This window comes from Loxodonta africana, chromosome 3, assembly GCF_030014295.1.
Source record: "Loxodonta africana isolate mLoxAfr1 chromosome 3, mLoxAfr1.hap2, whole genome shotgun sequence".
In the NCBI taxonomy this organism is placed as follows: domain Eukaryota; kingdom Metazoa; phylum Chordata; class Mammalia; order Proboscidea; family Elephantidae; genus Loxodonta; species Loxodonta africana.
In genome coordinates this window covers 29,903,841-29,926,047 of record NC_087344.1, presented here as the reverse complement: position 1 = coordinate 29,926,047, position 22,207 = coordinate 29,903,841, and the positions used below count along the sequence as shown (strand labels likewise).

Sequence of the window (22,207 nt, the reverse complement as noted above, 5' to 3'; positions counted from 1 at the left end):
GAGGAATTGGGGGGGTCTTTTCCCACAAACAGAGAAGGCGTGGGAGGATTGATAAAAAATAAAAAGTCAGCTTAGGTACGTGTGGAAGTTCAGTGTCCTCGAAACAAGATTTTTTTTTTTAGTTGATTTATTCAAATGTAATTCTGTCCCGTTGTCATCAATTCCATGCCAACTCATAGTGACCCTACAGCACAGAGTAGAACTGCCCCATAGGGTTTTCAAGGAGTGGCTAGTGTATTCAAAGCAGCCGAGCTCTTAACCACTATGCCAAAAGGTTGGCAGTTCAAATCCAACAGCCGCTCCTTGGAAATCCTATGGGGTGATTCTACTCTGTCCTGTAGGGTCGCTATGAGTTGGAATCACCTCAATGGCAACAGTTTTTTGTTGTTGTTGTTTGGAATTCTTTCCCAGCAGGGCTGGTCCTTCAAACAATTCTTGCCTTCCTGGTGCTCCCTGATACTGGGGCTCTGGATAAATCCTATTTCCACTCTCCTAAAATCTTTCCTTTGTTCCTAGGAAGAAAAAATTAGTGTGGTTGACATATGCTCATGGGGAAAGGCAGAGGAGTTCATTTCCCTGACATTTCACCAATACTTTAGTCTCCAGGGGCTCTAGGGATGAACAAGTCTGAGATTATTTTCAGCAAAATTATTCTGTATAATTTGTAATAAACACAATAAAACTCTAATGAGGCTCCAACCACTAATCTCTCTTTATCCCAAACTGACCCTGGAAACGAAAAGTCACACTTAAACACATAAAGAGCCTTAAGGCTTTTAAGGACAAGAGAAATAATCAATACAACACATACCTTTTTCACTTTCATGGAGAAGCTACTAGATTCTAAGGTCTATGAGGGCAGTGAAAATATCCATCACGTTTGAGACTTTATTCTTCAACACAAGACCTATAAGAAGGTCAATGAGTACAATATATTCATTGAGTAAGAAGTAAATCAGAAAAGTGAAACCATTCTTACCTGAGTACAGGTTTCTGAAGGTTTTTATCATCATATCTTTGAAGAGTCTCCTCTGAGAAAAGTCCAGCAAAGCCCACTCTTCCTGGATAAAGTTCACAGCCGCATCCTTAAGTAACACTGAGTCCTAAAGCATCACAGATATTCTCTATCAGCACGCTAACATCTTCCACAATGTTTGCAAAAAGGATAGTGAGACTGACAATCCTGAGAAAATAAGAATTCATAGGGAGGAGACACAAGGTTCAGTGCTCTACTCTAGAGTGTGGCTATCAGCCCCATCCCTTGGCTGTCTGCATTTACTGCCTGACTCTTGGCATCTTATCATATAGATTTAACACTCTATCTGACACACTTATCTCTCCACAGCTAGACTATGAGCAATTCCAGTCTCATTTCTCCCTATATTTATGGTCCAGAACTCCCAGAACATATAGTAGAAGGGAGAGAAATTATCTACAAATCAAAGATCTATTTCCACATTGAGATCATCATTTCTTTGGGGAAAAAAATTAATTTCACCTCCTACCATAAGACCCACCTGGCCAGAATGCTCAATTAAACATGAAGTACAGGGTTTAAACAGGATGAGATACTAATAACAGGGAAACATGAAGGACTGGCAGCTTTAAATTTGCTTGAACAGACAAAATAAGCACCAGAACCACAACTGGATATGGCAGGGATTTTGGAATTATCAGACTAGGATTTTAAAATGACTATGATTCATATAATAATGCTGCCCAGGAAAAAGTCGACCACATGTGAGAAGAGATGAGCAAAGTGAGCAGAGATGAACACTCTAAGAAAACTCAAAAGGAAATCCTAGAAATCAAATGAACCAAAATAGACATAAAGAACATCTTTAGTGGGATCAGCAATAGATTAGACACCGCTGAGGAAATAATCACGGAACTTCAAGACAGGTTAATAGAAACATCCAAAACTGAAAAGAGGGAAAAGGAAACAAAATAACCAATAACTGTGAAATAAAAGGTATAATGTATGCATAATGAGAATACCAGAAGAAGAGAGAAACTAAAAGAAATATTTAAAGTAATAAAGGCTGGTAATTTTACACAATTAATGACAAACACAAAACCACAGATCTGAAAGTTCAGACAACACCAAGCATGAAAAACACAAAAACTGTACCCTTAGTCATGTTATTTTTAAACTATAGAAGATCAAAGACATGGACAAGATACTAAAAGAAGCCATTAGAGAAACTGCACTGTTCCTATAGAGGAGGAACATTAAATACAGCATACTTGTGTCAGAAGCCATGTAAGCAAGAAGAGCGTAGAGTGAAATATTAAAGGATTGAAAGGAAATAAAATTACCAAATTAGAATTCTGTGTCCAGCGAAGTTATTGTTTAAAAGTGAAGGAAAAATACAGAATTCTCAGACAATCAAATATTAAAGAATTGTAAAATGGTAATGGCAGAGGTCCTCCATCTTCACAAGAGGAAAGGACAACAAAGATGAATCCAAGACTGATTCTTATGGGGTGGAGGTCAGACATGCTTCCACTCTCCAACATTTTTAACAATTCTGACACCAGCCATCCCACTCCCACAGTACTCTCTACTTCTCTGCTGGGTTTGATAATTCATTGCAATGGCCACACCGAACTCACGGACCACAGTAATGATTATGGAATTTATTAGGGAAGTAACAGGTTACATATTAGGCTCAGGATCAACCTGGAAGTAACAGGAACAACTCAGGATACAGTTGTTAAATCAGGACAGCTTCTGCTCGGCCATGCCCATAAACAAGCGTGGCTCTCGACCTCGGCCCTTGTTCTTGCCCCTGCCCTGCCTGCGTAAGTGTTACAGAGCTCTTTAGCTCTGATGATAAGCCTGAGAGGGGACCCCACTCTGCTAGGAAGCTTCCTGCCAGAAGGCGCTCAGATCTCTCACTCTGTGGGTTGGCAAATCCCTTGTAACTACCTTACTCTGTGGGCTAGGAAACCACCATGCTGTCTCATCCTGGTCTCCAGGTTCTGCTCCCCTGAATCCCAACATGCTTACTGCTGCATCTTTCCCTATCATGCCATCTCCAATGTAATAACTCTGTCTCCTGGATCCAGGTGGTACTCAGCGAAGGGACCCCAGGCCCAAAGGACACACTCTGCTAATTGCTTTCCTACTCATGGTAATGAGGTCCCCTTCCAAACCCTAGGATTCACTCTTTTTAAGCCTAGCAGGATGGCAAAGCTGACCAAACCTCTTCAAGGATCCCACGCACCTTATTTGGACTATCTTACCCCTGCAAGGGTTCCGTGAACCTTATTTGCATTAGCTGACTGTACAATTCCTACAAGGGTTCCATGTACCTTATTTACATAGTCCCTGTCACAGATTGAATTGTGTCCCCCAAAAATATGTGTGTCAGTTTGGCCAGGCCATGGTTCCTCGCATTGTGTGATTGTCCACCATTTTGTCATATGATGTGATCTTCCTGTGTCTTGTAAATTCTGCCTCTACGATGTTAATGAGGGAAGATAAAAAAAAAAAAAAAAACCCAAACCCGCTGCCGTTGAGTCGATTTTGACCCACAGCGACCCTATAGGACAGAGTAGGACTGCCCCATAGAGTCTCCAAGGAGTGCCTGGTGGATTCTAACTGCTGGCCTTTTGGTTAGCAGCCCTAGTTCTTAACCACTGTGTCACTAGGTTGGGGGTAGGCAGCAGTTATGTTAGTGAGGCAAGACTCAAGCTACAAGATTGGATTGTGTTTTGAGGCAATCTGTTTTGATAGAAAAGAGAGAAGTGAGCAGAAAGACAGGGGGACCTCATACCATCAAGAAAGCAGTGCCGGGAGCACAGCGTGTCCTTTGGACCCAGATTCTGCACAGAGAAGCTCCTAGTCCAGGGGAAGATTGATGAGAGGGACCCTCCTCCAAAGCCGACAGAGAGAGAAAGCCCTCCCCTGGAGCTGATGCCCTGAATTTGGACTTCTAGCCTACTTTACTGTGAGGAAATAGATTTATCTTTGTTAAAACCATCCACTTGTGATATTTCTGTTATAGCAGCACTAGATAACTAAGACAGTCCCACTCATTTTGTGGGAGTTACAACACCACGGGGAGAAGGCCATATAAAAGTGATTACTGCACTGCAGAAAATTTGTTGCCAGTATACTTGTCTTGCAAAAAATATAAAAGAAAGTTCTTCACAGAACAGAAGGAAAATGATATAAGTCAGAAAATCAGGTGTATAAAAAGAAAGAACATTAGAGAAAGAAGAAGTGAGGGTAAAATATTTTATATTTTTTACTCCTAATTAACATAACAATCTGTTAAAAGTAAAATAGGCAAAATAGACTCACTGATTATAGCTTATAGTTAAGTGCAATGAAGGACAGCAATGTTATAAGGAATAGGAGAAAGGGACTGGGAATACTGTTATAACATACTTGCATTACCCAGGAAGCTATAGTGTAATTTCAAAGTGGGCTTGGATTAGTTGTAAATTTATAATGTTAACTCTGCGGTCACCACTATAAATATTTTTAAGGAAATAATGCATGCCTTCTACTTTCCTTTGCCAATTGCACCCTCCTCCCACAAGGTATTTTTGTCAGCACTGCTATGCCAATTTTTTTAATATGTTGCTGTAAAAAAAATTAGCATGCATACAAAAATACCTCACTTGAGGCGGGTGCAGTTGGCAAACACAGGTAAAAGGCACACGTTATCTGCATAAAAATACAGTATAGTTGGTATGCTAAGTGTGGAGAGAAAACAGACTCACACAAAATGCTCAATAAAAAAAAGAGAAGGCAGAAACATGTGGAAGATAAAAAAGATACAAAGGGCAACAAATAGAAAACAATAAGAAATAAGGTAGTTAATGATACAACTATATCAATAATCATTTTGTCTAAATAAAACAACTAAAATACAAAAATTACTTGGCCTAAAAGTAATCCACTTTACACATAAAGACACGGAAATATTAAAAGTAAAGGAATGGAGAGAAAAGGGACACAGGTCAGCAAGATGGTGACATAGGTAGCTCCAAGCTTGGTATCCCAGGAAACACCCAACAAGCAAACAAACAAAAAAGCAGAAACTGGCAGAACCAACTTTGTCAGAACATTGGAAATCAGTCAAAGGTTTACAACAGCCAAGTGAACACAGAGTCAAGAAAAAGGTGAATTCAAAATACTAGAAAAGCTTTGTGGCATTTTCAACTTGCCCATGTCTGAACTAACCCTTGTTAGGTGAGTCTTAAAGCAGTGGCAAACCACAGTCCCAGAGCATGCTAGAGAGAAACAGATATAAGAGTCACAGACAAAGACCTAAAGGCAACCAATGTAGTAACAAAATGATAATATCAATGAAGAGATATGAAGTATAAAAGAAACCAAACAAATTTTGGAGCTGCAAAGTACAGTAACTGAAATGAAAAATTCCCTAGAGTAGTTGAACAGCATATCTGAGCAGGAAGATGAAAGAATCAGTGAAGTTGGATATTGCTCTAGTTAGTTGCTGTGGAGGTGATTATGACTCATGGCAACCCCACATATTCAGGGTACAACTGCTCCATATGGTTTTCAATGCTGTGACCTTCTAGAAGCAGATCACCAGGTCTGTTTCCCAAGGAGCTTCTGGATGGGTTCAAAACACCAGCTTTTCAGCTAGTAATCAATTGCTTAAATGTTTGCGTTACCAAGGGACTCACTAACTTGGACATAGAACAACTGAAATCATTCAGTCTGAGGAGGAGAAAGAAAAAATAAATAAAAATGAATAGAGCCAGAAGGATTTGTGAAACAGAATCAAGAGGACGAACATATGCATTATGGGGATACCCAAAAGAGGAGAGAGAGAGAAAGGGACAATAAAATTTTTGTAGGAATAATGGCCCAAATCATCTGAAATGTGATGAAAGACATGAATATGCATATCCAAAAAGCTCAATGAACTCCAAGAGATCCACATTGAAAGCTACTGCAACTAAACTGTCAAAAACCAAAGACAAAAAGAGAATCTTGAAAGCCACAAGAAAAGTGGCTTATCACACACGGGATCCTCAATAAAATTAACAGAAATCACGGAGACCAGAAGGCAGTGGGATGACATATTTAAAGTGTTGGAAAAAACAAACTAAAAAACTATCAATCACGAATTCTACATCCACCAACTATCATTCACAAATGAGGGTGAAATTAAAACGTAACTAAATAAACAAAAGCTGAGGAAGTTAGTTACCACTACAGTAGACTTGCCTTGCTAAAACCAACCAAACCAAACCCAGTGCCGTCAAGTCGATTCCGACTCATAGCGACCTTATAGGACACAGTAGAACTGCCCCATAGAGTTTCCAAGGAGCGCCTGGAGGATTCGAACTGCCGACCCTTTGGTTAGCAGCCGTAGTAGTTAACCACTATGCCACCAGGGTTCTAAATGGAGTTATTCAGGCTGAAATGAAAAAACCCCAAAGAGAATGTGAAGCTGTATGAAGAAATAAAGATGTCCAATAAAGGCAATTATATATGCAAATAAAAACCCAGTATTATTGCATTTTAGGTTTATACCTCTACTTTTTATGACATACATGATTTAAATGACAAATTCATAAATATATTTGTAAACTTATGTTACTGGGAACACAATGGATAAAAATGTAGTTTCTGAGAAAAAAACTTAAAGCAAGGAGATGGAGCTATAATCTAAGTTTCTGTACACTATTGAAGTTCACTTGTAAAAATTTAATTTTCATTGTTATAAATCCATGATGTTCAATGTAATCTCCATGGTAACCACAAAGAAAATACCTTTAAAAAGACCCGAAAGGAAACAAAACTTTGACAAAAGTGAAGGGAGAAATAGTTCCACAATCAAAATTGGAGACTTTGATATACCAATTTCAATAATGGCTAGACTAACGAGACAGAATATCAATAAGGAAATAAGAGGAGTTGAACAAGAGTATAGGCAAAGTAACCAGACCTCATGGAATATATACAACACTTCAACCAGCAACAGCAGCATATACGTTCTTCTCCAGTGCATACGGACCATTCTCCAAGACAGACCACATATTACATCACAAAGAAGTCTCAATACATTAAAAAGACTGGAATCATAAACTACATCTTCTCTGACCAAAAGCCATGAAACTAAAAAATCAGCAACAGAAGGAAAAGAAATTGAACAAATATGTGAAAATTAAATGACATACTATAAAATAATTAGTGACTAATGTAAGAAATCCGAAGAGAAATTAGAAAATACTTACAGAAAAATAAGAACCAAAACAACACTTCAAAACTTGGGGAATGGAGCAAAGGTAGTGCTCGGAGGAATATTTATAGTGGTAAATGTTTACATTACAAAAGGGAGATTTCAAATCAATAACCTAACATTACATCACAAAGAAATAGAAAAAGAAGAAACTAAGCCCAAAGATATCATAAGGACAGAAATAATAAGAGACTAACGGAGAAGACAACTTGAAGAGGATGGCATTGCATTTATCTTCAAAAAGAACATTTCAAGAGCTGCCTCGGTCACACAACCCCCCGCACCCCCAACATATACCCCAGGGCCTTCCTCTCACCCTCGCTGGAGCCACTCAACACAACCCCTCCCCCTACTGAGGGTTCTGTTCTATTCTGAGCCCTAGACTAGATGCTTAGTGGCCCTGGTTGTTCAGCAGCATGCTAGTCTCTACTTGGTAAATGCCAGTTGTGCCCATCCCCAACTGTGACCTCCCAAATACGTCCAGACATTGTCAAATATTCCCCAGTGGGCAAAATCACCCCTAATTTAGAATCACCATTCTACAGTCTCTTCTGTTTAAATTCCTGCAATGGCTTCTCACTGCACTGAGGATAAATTCCAAGCTCTTTAGTGTGGCTGACAGAGTCACACGGATCTGGCCTCAGTCTGTGTTGTGAATTGAATTGTGTCATGCTGAAGTCCTAACCCCTGTACTTGTGACGCTTATCCTGTTTGGAAATTGGGGTCTTCTTTTTTTATGTTAATGAGGTCACATTTCAAAGTAGGGTGGGTGCTACTCTGACTGGTGTCTTATAAAGGGGAGCACAGACACAGAGAGATGGACACACACAAGGAAGAGACCGTATGAGGAACCATCTACAAGCCAAGGAATGCTAGAGAACCATCTACAAGCCAATGGCTACAGTCAAGGAGTGACCTTCCCCTGCAGCCAATCTGCTGCTATGGACTCCTAGCCTCCAGAACTCTGAGACAATAAATTTCTGCTCTTTAAAACAAACAAAAAAAGAACATTTCAAAATATATCCTGAATTACAACGCTATCAGTAATAGGATAATATCCATATGCCTACAATGAAGACCAGTTAATATGACTATTATTCAAATTTACGCATCAACCACTAAGGCCAAAGATGAAGAAATTGAAGATTTTTATCAGCTTCTGCAGTCTGAAATTGATCAAACATGCAATCAGGATGCATTGATAATTACTGGTGATTGGAATGTGAAAGCTGGAAACAAAGAAGGATCAGTAGTTGGAAAATACGGCCTTGGAGACAGAAATGACGCCGGAGATCCCTGATAGAATTTTGCAAGACCAACGACTTTTTCATTGCAAATACCTTTTTTCATCAACATAAACGGCAGCTATACACACTGGCCTTGCCAGATGAAATACACAGGAATAAAATCAACTACATCTGTGGAAAGAGACGACAGAAAAGCTCAATATCATCAGGCAGAATGAGGCCAGGGGCCGACTGCAGAACTATCAATTACTCATATACAAGTACAAGTTGAAACCGAAGAAAATTAGAACAAGTCCATGAGAGCCTAAGTACGACCTTGAGTATAATCCACCTGGATTTAGACACCATCTCAAGAATAGATTTGATGCACTAAACACTAATGACCAAAGACCAGACGAGTTGTGGAACAACATCAAGGGCATCACAGATGAAGAAACGAAGAGTTCATTAAAAAGACAGGACAGAAAAAAAAGACCAAAATCAATGTCAGAAGAGACTCTGAAGCTTGCTCTTTAACATCAAGCAGCTAAAGCAAAAGGAAGAAATGATGAAGTAAAGTAACTGAACAGAAGATTTCAAAAGGTGGAGATAGAAAACCAATGTGCAAAGAGCTGGAGACAGAATACCAAAAAGGAAGAACACGCTCGCATTTCTCAAGCTAAAAGAACTGAAGGAAAAATTCAAGCCTCGAGTTGTAATAGTGAACGATTCTATGGAGAAAATATTAAACAACAAAGGAAACATCAAAAGAAGATGGATGGAATACACACGGTAATTGTACGAAAAAGAATTAGTCGACGTCCAACTATTTCAAGATGTAACCTATGATCAGGAACTGATGATACTGAAGGAAAAAGTCCAAGCTGCACTGAAGGCATTGGTGAAAAACAAGGCTCTAGGAATTGAAAGACTATCAATTGAGATGCTTCAGCAAATGGATGCAGTGCTGGAGGTGCTCACTCATCAATGCCAAGAAATATGGAAGACAGCTACCTGGCCAACCGACTGGAAGAGATCCATATTTATGCCTATTCCCAAGAAAGGTGATCCAATTGAATGCGGAAATTATCGAACAATATCATTAATGTCACATGCAAACAAAATTCTGCTGAACATCATTCAAAAGCAGCTGCAGTAGTGTATCGACAGGAAACTGCCAGAAATTCAGGCCAGATTCAGAAGAGGACATGGAACCAGGGATATCGTTGTTGATGTCAAATGGATCCTGGCTGAAAGCAGAGAATACCAGAAAGATGTTTACCTGTGTTTTATTGACTATGCAAAGGCATTCGACCATGTGGATCATAACAAATTATGGATAACATTGCGAAGAATGGGAATTTCAGAACACTTAATTGTGGTCATGAGGAACCTGTACATAGATCAAGTTGTTCAGACAGAACAAGGGGACGCTGCGTGGTTTAAAGTCTGGAAAGGTGTGGATCAGGGTTGTGTCCTTTCACCATACCTATTCAATCTGTATGCTGAGCAAATAATCCAAGAAGCTGGACTATATGAAGAAGAACAGGGCATTAGGACCAGAGGAAGACTCATTAACAATCTGCATTATGCAGATGACACAGCCTTCCTTGCACAAAGTGAAGAGGACTTGAAGCACTTACTGATGAAGATCAAAGACCACAGTCTTCAGTATGGATTACACCTCAACATGGAGAAAACAAAAATCCTCACAACTGGACCAATAAGCAACCTCATGATGAATAAAGAAAAGATTGAATTGTCCAGGATTTCATTTTACTTGGATCCACAATCAACACCGATGGAAGCAGAAGTCAAGAAATCAAGAGATGAGTTACATTTGGGCAAATCTGCTGCAAAAGACCTCTTTAAAGGGCTGAAAAGCAAAGATGTCACCTTGAAGACTAAGGTGCACCTGATTCAAGCCATGGTATTTTCAAACGTATCATATGCATGTGAAAGCTGGACAATGAATACCGAAGACCAAAGAATTGGTGCCTTTGAGTTGTGGTGCTGGTAAAGAATACTGAATATATACCACAGACTGCCAAAAGAACGAGCAAATTCTGTCTTGGAAGAAGTACAATCAGAATGCTCCTTGGAAGCAAGGATGGCGACTTTGTCTTACATACTTTGGACATGTTGTCAGGAAGGATCAGTCCCTGGAAGAGGACATCATGTTTGGTAAAGTACAGGGTCAGGAAAAAAGAGGAAGACCCTCCAAGAGATGGATTGACAGAGTGGTTACAACAATGGCCTCAAGCATAACAAGGATTGTGAGCACGGCGCAGAACCAGGCAGTGCTTTGTTCTGTACATAGGGTCTCTATGAGTCGGAACCGACTCGAGGGAACCTAACACCATCACCACCATCACAGTGGATATAAACGAAATAAAGAATAGGGAAACAAGTGGAAGAATCAATGCAAAAATAATGTGATTTTTAAGAGAGATCAATAAAATTGACAAAGTTTTTTACTAGACTGACCAAAAAGAAAAGAGGCAAGTAACTGAAATCAGAAATGAATGTGGAGATATAACTATGGATCATACTGAAATAAAAAGGATTACAATAGAACACTATGAACAACTGTATACCAACAAATTAGATAATCTAGATGAAATGGCAAATTTCTAAAAACACACAAATTACCTAAATTAACTCAGAAGAAACAGAAAATTTCAACAGAACTATAACAAGTAAAGAGATAGACTCAGTAGTCAACCTCATCCCAACAATGAATAGAACAAAACATTATGGCTTCACTGCTGAATTCTGACAAATATTTAAAGAAAAATTCACTTAAATTCTTCTCCAACAATAGAAGAGGAAAGAACATTTCCTAACCTATTCTATGAGGTGAGAATTACTTTGATACCAAAACCAGACACAGACATGACTAACTTGCTGCTGTCAAGTTGACTTTGACTCATAGCAACCCTATAGGACTGAGGAGAACTGCCCTATAGGGTTTCCAAGGAATGCCTCATGGATTCAAACTGCCAACCTTGTGGTTAGCAGCCGAACTCTTAACCACTACACACCAGGGTTTCACAGACATGACTAGAAGAAAGAAAAAAAAAAAGCAGGCAAATGTTGGTAGGAATGCAGATGCAAAAGTACTCAATAAAATACTAGGAAACCAAATCCAAAAGCATATTAAAAGAACTATACATCATGACCAAGTGAGGTATTATCCCAGTGTGCAAGAAGAATGGTTACACATTAGAAAATCAACAGAATACACTACATCAATAATACGAAGAAAAACCACATGGCCATATTAACAGATGAAGAAAATGTATTTCACAAAACTCAACACACTTAGATGATAAGAACATTCAACACACTAAGAATCAAAGAGAAATCCCTTAACATGATAATAGGCATTCATGAAAACAGTACAGCTAACACCATACTTGGTGGTGAAAGAATGAAAGCTTTCCCACTAAGATCAAAAAGACAAGGATGCCTGTTTTCACTGCTGCTATTCAAAACTGTACTGGACATCACAGACAGAGAAATTTGGCAGGACAAACAAAGTAAAAACAACAAAATCCGAGAGGAAATAAAACTCTCTCTATTTTCAGATGCTATGAGAAAGCTACTAGACCTAATAAAGGATTTCGGCAAAGTTGTGGGGTACAATATTAATATGTAAAAATCAGTTTTGTTTCTGTACATTGTGAATCAATAATATGAAAAGTTAAGAAAACAATTCCACTTACAATAATATTTAAAAGAATTTACACTGAGGTGAAAAATTCGTACACTATAAAGTATAATACACTGCAGAAAAAAATTAACGAAGACCTAAATAAATTCAAAGACATTTCGTCTTCACGGATTGGAAGATTCAATATTGTTATGATGTCAGCACTACTCAAAGTGGTACAAAGATTCAAGAAAATCCCGATAAAAATTCCAGTGGCCTTTTTTTTTTTTTCGGAAATGGATCAGACAATCCTCAAATTCATATAGAATTGCAAAGGGTCCTGAATAGTCAAAACAATCTTGAAAATAAATGAACAAAGTAGGAGAACTCACATTTCCTGACTTCAAAACTTAATAGAAAGCTGCACTAATAAAGAGTCACACTGGTATAAAGATGGACATATAAACCAATGCAACAGAACTGACAGTCCATAAATAAAACTAATCTATGGTCAACTGATTTTCAATGAGGATACTGAAAATATTCATGAGGAAAGAACAGCCTCAACAAAGGTGCTGGGACAATTAGATTTCCACATGCAAAACAATGAAATTGGACCTCACACCAAATGCCAAAAGAAAAACAAAACATTAAGATCCCGTCAGTTCCGACTCATGGGAACCTTACGCCAGTCAGGTTAAACTGAGCGCCATAGGGTTTTCAATGGCTGTAATCTTTCAAAAAGTAGTTCAACAAGCCTTTTTTCCACGATGCTCCTGGGTGGATAAGAATCTCCACCTTTCAATTAGTGACCAAACACTTAACCGTTTGCGCCATCAAGGGACTGCTGCATATACAAAAATTCCCTCAAAATGGATCAATGATCTAAATATAAGAAATAAAATGACAAAACTTGGAAAAAGAAACAAATGAGTAAATCTTAATTATCTTGAATTTGGCAATGAATTCTTAGATATGACACCAAAAGGACAAGCAACCAAATAAAAAAAATGGATAAATTACACTTAACCAAATTTGAAAATTTTGTGCATCAAAAGACATTATCAACAAAGTGAAAAGAGAACAGCTAGAATGGGAGAAAATATTCACAATCTGAATCTGAAGAGGGTTTGATATCCAAAGGATAAAAAGAACTTCAACAACAAAAGGCAAATAACCCATTTAAAAATGGGCAAACTAAAGAGGGTTTGATATCCAAAGAATAAAAAGAACTTCAACAACAAAAGACAAATGACCCATTTAAAAAATGGGCAAACCAAAATACACATAATCCCAGAGAAGATATACAAACAGCACAAGAAAAGATGCTCAACATTATTAGTCATTGTTGTCTAATGACTAGGTGCCACCAAGTCAGTTCCAACTCATACTGGCCTTACATAAGACAGAATAAATCACTGTATGGCCCTGTAGCATCCTTAACAATCCTTTTTATTCTTGAGCCCATCACTGCAGCCACTATGTCAATCATTTTGTTGAGGGTCTTCCTCTTTTTCACTGACCGTCTACTTTACCAAGAATGATGTCCTCTTCCAGGGACTGGTCCCTCCTGATAACATGTCCAAAGTGCAAGAAATGAAGTCTCACCATCCTCACTTCTAAGGAGTGTTCTGGCTGTACTTCTTCCAAGACAGATTTGTTTGTTCTTCTGGCAGTCCAAGGTATATTCAATATTTTTCTCCAATGCTATGATTCAAAGGCACCAATTCTTCTTTGGTCTTCCCTATTGTTCAGCTTTCACATGCATATGAGGTGACTGAAAATACCATGGCTTGGGTCAGGTGCACCTTAGTCCTCAAACTGATATCTTTGCTTTTTAACACTTTAAAGAGATCTTTCACAGCAGATTTGCCCAATGCAACATGGTGTTTGATTTCATGACTGCCTCTTCAATGGGTGTTGTGAATCCAAGTAAAATGAGATCCTTGACAACTTCAATCTTTTCTGCACTTATCATGTTGTTGCTTATTGGTCCAGTTGTGAGATTTTTATTTTCTTTATATTGAGCTGCAACTCATTCTGAAGTCTGTAGGCTTTGACCTTCATCAGTAAGTGCTTCAAGTCTTCTTTGAAAGTCATCAAGTAAGGTTGTGTCATCTGCATATCTCAGGTTGTTAATGAGTCTTCCTCCATTCCTGATGCCACTTTGTTCTTCACATTGTCCAGCTTCTTTGATTATTTGCTCAGCATACATATTCAATAAGTATGAATAGATAGAACCCTGATGCACATCTTTCCTCATTTAAAACCAGTCAGTATCCCCTTGTTCTGCTTGAACGACTGCCTCTTAGTCTATGCTCAGGTTCCTCATGAGCACAATCAAATGCTCTGTAATTCCTATTCTCTCAATGTTATCCATAATTTGTTACAATCCACACAGTCAAATGTCTTTCCATCATCAATAAAACACAGGTAAAAATTTTAATGGTATTCTCTGCTTTCAGCCAAGATCTATCTGATGTCAGCAATGAAATCCCTCCCTCCTCCATCCTCTTCTGAATCTCACTAGATTTTTTAGCCGTTCTCTGTCGATGTACTGCTGCAACTGTTTTTGAATTATCTTCAGCAAAATTTTATTTAGGTGTGATATTAATGATACTGTTCAATAATTTCTGCATTCTATCGGACCATCTTTCTTTGGAATAGGCACAAATATGGATCTTTTCCAGTCAGATGGCCAGGTAACTCTCTTTCAAATTTCTTGGCATAGACGAGTGAGCATTTCCAGTGCTACATCCATTTATTAAAACATTTCACTTGGTATTCCATCAATTCTTGCAATCTTGTTTTTTGCTACTGCCTTAACTGAAACTTGGACTTCTTCCTAAAATACCATTGGTTCTTGAGCATTTGCTACTTCCTGAAATGGTTGAATGTCAATCAATTCTTTTTGGTAGTGACTCTGTGTATTCCTTACATCTCCTTTTGATGGTTCCTTGTCATTTCTCCAATACTGCAACTCAAAGCTTGAATTTTTTCTTCAGTTCTTTCAGATTGAGAAATGCTGAGCATTTCTTTCCTTTTGGTTTCCTAACTCCAGATCTTTACACATTTCACTATACTTTACTCTCTCTCCTCAAGCTACTCTGAAATCTGTTCAGCTCTTTCGCTCCATCATTTCTTCCATTTGCTTTAAACTACTCTATGTTAAAGAGCAAATTTGAGTCTCTTCTGACATTCATTTTGGTCTTTTCTTTCGTTCTAATGACGTTTTTCTTTCTTCACATCTGATGTCCTTGATGTCATCCCACAATTCAATTGGTCTTCTGTCATTAGTGTTCAATGTGTCAAATCTATTCTTGAGATGGTCTCTAAATTCAGGTGGGATATACTCAAGGTCATATTTTGGCTCTGGTGGACTTGTTCTAATTTTCTTCAGCTTCAAGTTGAATTTGCATATAAGCAATTGTCAGCTCCTGGCCTGTGACAGGCTGACATTGATACTAAGCTTCTCCATTGTCTCTTTCCACAGATGGAGTTGAATTGATTCCTGTGTATTCCATCTGGTGAGGTCCACGTGTATAATCACTGTTTATGTTGTTGAAAGAAGGCATTTTGTCTTGGAAAATTGAATAATGGGATCTCTGGCAGCATTTCTATCACCAAGGCCATATTTTCCAACTACTGACCCTTCTTTGTTTCCAACTTCCACATTCAATCACCAGTAATTATCAATGCATCTTGATTGCGTGTTTGATCAATTTCAGACTGCAGAAATTGATAAAAATCTTCAATTTCTTCATCTTTGGCATTAGTGATTGCTGTGTACATTTGAATAATAGTCATATTAACTGGTCTTCCTTGTAGACGTATGGATATTATCCTATCACTGACAGCACTGTACTTCAGGATAGATCTTAACATGTTCTTTTTGATGATGAATGTCATGCCATTTCTCTTCAATGTGTCATTCCCGTCATAATAGACCATATGATTCTCTCATCCAATGCCAGTTTATTTCAGTTCACTAATGCCTAGGATATCAATCTTTATGTGTTCCATTTAAATTCTGACGACTTCCAATTTTCCCAGGTTCATACTTCATACATTCCACATTCCGATTATTAACAAACATTTACAGCAGTCTCTTCTCATTTTTAGTCATGCCACATCAGCAAATGAAGGTCTTGCAAGCTTGACTCTATCCACATCATGAAGAGCAACTGTACTTTGAGGAAGTAGCTCTTCCCCAGTCATCTTTTGAGTGCCTTCCAAGCTGGGGGCTCATCTTCCAGCACTATTATCAGACAATGTTCTGCTGCTATTCATAAGGTTTTCACTGGCCAACTTTTCAGAAGTAGACTGCCAGGCCCTTCTTCCTAGTCTGCCTTAGTCTAGAAGCTCAGCTGAAGTCTGTGCATCATGGATGACACTACTGGCATTTGAAATACCTGTGGCATAGCTTCCAGCATCACAGCAACTTGCAAATCACCACGGTACAACCAAGTGACAGATGATTGGTGGCATTAGTCATTAGGGAAATAGAAGTCAAAACCACAATGAGATTCCAGTATACACTCAATAGGAAGGCAATAATAATAATAATAAAATGGCAGCTGTTGACAATGTGGAGAGACTAGGACCCTCATCTACTGCTAGTGGGATGTGACATGGTAAATACACTATAGAAAACCATTTGTTGATTCCTCAAAAAGATCAATATTGACCTAGGAATGTGAAGGCAATTCCTTGGGTGGCACAAATGATTAAGTGCTCAGGTACAAACCTTAAGGTTGGCAGTTTGAATCCACCTACAGGTGCGTTAGACAAAAGCCTTGGTGATCCACTTCTGATATATAACAGCCAATGAAAACCTAATGTAGCATGGTTCTACTCTGAACTCACATGGTGTCACCATGAGTTGGAACAGACTCAAAAGCAACTGGTTTAACTGGTTAGGGATGTGAAGGGGTTATTCAAGAGGACATCTGACAAAAGATTGTTCCAGGAAGAGGAAACAGGCCAGAATATGAGAGTGTGCCTTGAATACTGTAGGCAGAGGCAAAGGCCAGCATGACTGGAGCAGAGTGAGATGTGGATGAGCAGTAGTAGGGGACACTGCAAAGGTGGTTAGGTTAGGTGGATATATCATGTTCTAGGGCACATGTTGGCTACTATAAAGTCTCTGGCTTTTGGGTGAAATGCAGTGCAATTTCAGGCTTTTCGGCAGAGAAGAAAACTGATCTAATAGCTCTTAAAAGAACTCTGTGTAGGGGCAAATATAGAAAATGGAAGATCTATTAGGAGGCTATGGCCATAAACGGATAAGAAATGTTGAGACTGGAATGATAGCAATAAAAGTGAGTGTGCCACGGATAGTTTCTAGCTACTTTTAAGGGAGATCCAATAGAAGCTCCTAATGGACTGAAGTGGTGTGAGAGAAAGATGGCAAGAATGAGATCAAGACTTATGCCCAGGAAAACGGGAAGATGGAGTGCCATCAACATAGACGTGGAAGCCATCAAGGAGAGCAGAACTTATAGGAAAGGATGCAAAAGTTACGTGGGGCATGTTGAGACTGAAATGAAGATAAGACATCCAAGTGAGTAAGATAATAGAAAATAAATGTTTTTTAAAGAGCTGTTTTCGGAGTCGACTTGACAGCAGTGGGTGGGTTTGTAATGTAAAAAGAATAATCTACAAAAGATGCTCCTGGGAGAACTGGATTTCCACATGCAAAAAGTTGAAGTTGGACTCGTATGTCATATCGTGTACAAAAACTGATTCAGAACGGGTCAACAACTTAAATATAAGAGCTGAAACTTAAAAATACTGTTGAGGCGAAGCCAAGATGGCAGAATAGACAGACGCTTCTGTTGAGCCCTACTTACAGCAAAGACCCGAAAAAACAAGCCAAACAAGTATAGTTGTGACAAGCTGGGAGCCCTGAGCATCAAAGGCAAGCTAATACAATGAACTGCGGGGCAGGGGAAGGAAGAGACCTTTCATAAGTGGAGAGGAGTTACCGGACCTGAATCGCAGGGAGCCCTCAGGCACCATTCCCAGAGCTGCGGCAGCAGCAGCGGTGGCGGTGGTGGCGGCAGGCTGGTCCTAGCGTTCAGCCACAGTTTCCTCAGGGAGAAGCAGCCAGCCACACAGCCCACTCACACCTCCAGAACCTGAGGAGAAGGGCACTCTCGGCAAAAGCTAAGTACTTGCGTATGTTTCACCACGCTCCCCTCCCCCCAACCCCTAAGGCAGCTTCAGTGGCTGAATCCCTGGGCCCCAGATAGAACCTGGTGAGCAGCTACAGCCGTCGTCCCCGCCTTGGGGAAGGAAAAAACTTGCAACTGGGGGTAAAAGATAATTTGCTAGCTCCATTAACTGGGGGAGCTCAGGACAGAAGCGGCTCCTGTCCAGGCATAAAAAACCGTCCATGGACCTTGAGCACCTTTCCCTATTACATGGACCTGTGTGGGCCTATTTTGGGAGAATAGGCCCTTGTTGGGAAACATCAACCATTTCAGCTGTGCGGTGGAGAGGTGGGTGTTTGACGTTTGACATTGCTTTGACTATTAAACAAGGTCCTCACCTACCCACAACATGCACCTAAGGACTGGTAGCTCCACTTGGGTCACCCAGCCACCTATGACAGACATCCAGGGATAACTGGTACCTCCCAGTCCTGACAACAAAAATTTTGGATGCCTCTGCATGGTCCCTCTGCAGAGCCCACCCACCAGCACGCTCTACAGAACAAAGACGCATTTTCCTCAGAGACACTTGGGGGTTGGTTCTTAGCCCCCTGTCTTGTTCAGAGCGTGACCCCCTGCTGCAATCAGATACGGGTATATACGCCAATCACCCCTGCCCCTCTAAGACTGTAGGACAGAGCCTGTACCACACACTTAATATCAGCTACCTGGAAACCTGAGCTGAATTCATACAAGAAAACTGAATGGACTCCTAGACTGATATACCTGATAACAGCTCTAGACTGCTGGGGACAGGACACCAGAGCTCCAAAGGTGAAAATAATAAAGCTAGCTCACTCAAGCAACCCAAAGGGGTATACCAAAACAAAACAAAGCAAGCAGCTACGACACAGTAAGCAAGCATAAATGAATACGGTAACTTATAGATGGCTTGGAGACAACAGTCAGTATCAAATCACATAAAGAAACAGGCCATGATCACCTCAACAGGCTCTGCAAACAAAGAATCCAGGGATCTTTTAGTTGAAGGTGCATTCCTGGAATTACCAGATACAGAATACAAAAGTTTAATATACAGAACCCTTCAAAACATCAGGAAGGAAATGAGGCGATACGCAGAACAAGCCAAGGAATACACAAATAAAGCAACTGAATATATCAGAAAGATTATTCAGGAACATAATGAAAAGTTTAGTAAGCTGGAAAAATCCATAGACAGCAATCAGAAATTCAGAAGATTAACAAGAAAATTACAGAATTAGATAACTCAACAGAAAGTCAGAGGAGCAGAATTGAGGAAGTAGAAGCTAGAATTTCTGAACTCGAAGATAAATCACTTGGCACTAATATATTTGAAGAAAAATTAGAAAAAAAGAATTAAAAAAAAAAGAACCTTAAGAATCATGTGGGACTCTATCAAGAGAAATAACCTACGAGTGATTGGAGTACTGGAACAGGGAGGGATAAAAGGAAATACAAATAAAATTGTTGAGGATTTGTTGGCAGAAAACTTCCTTGATACTGTGAAAGATGAGAAGATATCTATCCAAGATGCTCATCGAACTCCACACAAGGTAGATCGTAAAAGAAAGTCACCAAGACTTATTATAATCAAGCTTGCCAAAACCAAAGATAAAGAGACAATTATAAGAGCAGCGAGGGATAAAAGAAAAGTCACCTACAAGGGAGAGCAAATAAGAATAAGCTCGGACTACTCGGCAGAAACCATGCAGTCAAGAAGGCAATGGAATGACATATTTAAAAAATTGAAGGAGAAATATTGCCTGCAAAGAATCATATATCCATTAAAACTGTCTCTTAAATATGAAGGTGAAATTAAGACATTTCCAGATAAACAGAAGTTTAGGGAATTCGTAAAAACCAAACCAAAACTACAAAAAATACTAAAGAGAGTTCTTCGGTTAGACAATCAATAATGTCAGGTATCTATCCAACACTCGAACACAGGGCAGAGCAACCAGAAGTCAACCCAAACAGAGAAATCCAAAACAGAAAAAAGCCCAACACAGGTTAATGGCAATGTTATTATTTAAAAGAAGACAACATTAGAATAATAAAGAGGGACTAAGAAATGTAATCATATACCTTCCATATGGACAGGAAGATACAGCGATACAAAGAAATAAAAGTTAGTTATAAATTTAGAAAAATAAGGGTAAATAATAAGGTAACCACAAAGGAGACAAACTATCCTACTCATCAAAATAAAATACATGGGAAAAATACATACTCAGCAGAAACAAAATCAACAACAACAAATATGAGGAAAGGACAATATATAAAGAAAATCTACTCAGCACATAAAATCAAGTGGGAAAAAGAAGCTGTCAACACACACAAAAAAACATCAAAACGATAGCACTAAATTCATACCTATCCATAATTACCCTGAATGTAAATGGACTAAATGCACCAATAAAGAGACAGACAGTGGCAGAATGGATTAAAAAACAAGATCCGTCTATATGCTGCCTACAAGAGACACACCTTAGACTTAGAGACACAAACTAAAACTCAAAGGATGGACAAAGATATATCAAGCAAACAACAATCAAAAAAGAGCAGGAGTGGCAATATTAATTTCTGACAAAATAGACTTTAGAGTTAAATCCATCAGAAAGGATAAGGAAGGACACTATATAATGATTAAAGGGAAAATACACCAAGAAGATATAACTATATTAAATATTTATGCACCCAATCACAGGGCTGCAAGATACATAAAACAAACTCTATCAGCATTGAAAAGTGAGATAGACAGCTCCACAATAATAGTAGGAGACTTCAACACACCACTTTCTGGACAGGACATCCAGAAAGAAGCTCAATAAAGACACGGAAGATCTAATTGCCACAATCCACCAAATTGACCTTGTAGACATATACAGAACACTCCACCCAACAGCAATCAACTATACTTTCTTTTCTAGTGCACACGCAACATTCTCTAAAACAGACCACATATTAGGTCATAAAGCAAGCCTTAGCAGAATCGAAAACATTGAAATATTACAAAGCATTTTCTCTGACCTTAGGCCATAAAAGTGGAAATTGATAACAGGAAAAGCAGGGAAAAGAAATCAAACACTTGGAAACTGAACAATACCCTGCTCAAAAAGACTGGATTATACAAGATATTAAGGATGGAATAAAGAAATTCATAGAATCCAATGAGAATGAAAACACTTCCTATCAGAACCTTTGGGACACAGCAAAAGCGGTGCTCAAAGGCCAACTTATATCACTACATGCACATATCCAAAACGAAGAAAGGGCCAAAATCAGAGAACTATCGATACAACTTGAACAAATAGAAAAAGAGCAACAAAGAAACCCACAGGCACCAGAAGAAAACAAATAATAAAAATTAGAGCTGAACTACACGAAATAGAAAACAGAAAAACAATTGAAAGAATTAACAAGACCAAAAGCTGGTTTTTTGAAAAACTCAACAAAATTGATAAACCATTGGCCAAACTGACAAGAGAAAAACAGGAGAGGAAGCAAATAACCTGAATAAGAAATGAGATGGGTGATATTACAGACCCAACTGAAATTAAAAGAATCATATCAGATTACTATGAAAAACTATACTCAAATTTGAAAACCTAGAAAAAATGGATGAATTCCTAGAAACACACTACCTACCTAAACTAACACAAACAGAGGCAGAACAACTAAATTGACCCATAACAAAAGAAGAGATTGAGAAGGTAATCAAAAAACTCCCAACAAAAAAAAGCCCTGGTCCTGACAGCTTCACTGCAAAGTCCTACCAAACTTTCAGAGAAGAGTCAACACCACTACTACTAAAGGTATTTCAGAGCACAGAAAAGGATAGAATACTACCAAACTCATTCTACGAAGCTACCATATCCCTGATACCAAAACCAG

General features: G+C 38.9%; 1 protein-coding gene across 1 annotated transcript in view; it reads right to left on the bottom strand.

Moving 5' to 3' along the window:
- Positions 1-22,207, bottom strand: part of LOC104846195 (zinc finger protein 669-like) — a 76,321-nt gene that overhangs the window by 12,728 nt on the left and 41,386 nt on the right. Inside the window, exons 3-4 of the mRNA XM_064279905.1 lie at positions 980-1,103; positions 812-907 (exon numbers count right to left, since the gene is read on the bottom strand). Coding sequence (XP_064135975.1) covers positions 837-907; positions 980-1,103 — 195 coding nt within the window. The 3' untranslated portion in view covers positions 812-836. The remainder of the gene's footprint in view (positions 1-811; positions 908-979; positions 1,104-22,207) is intronic.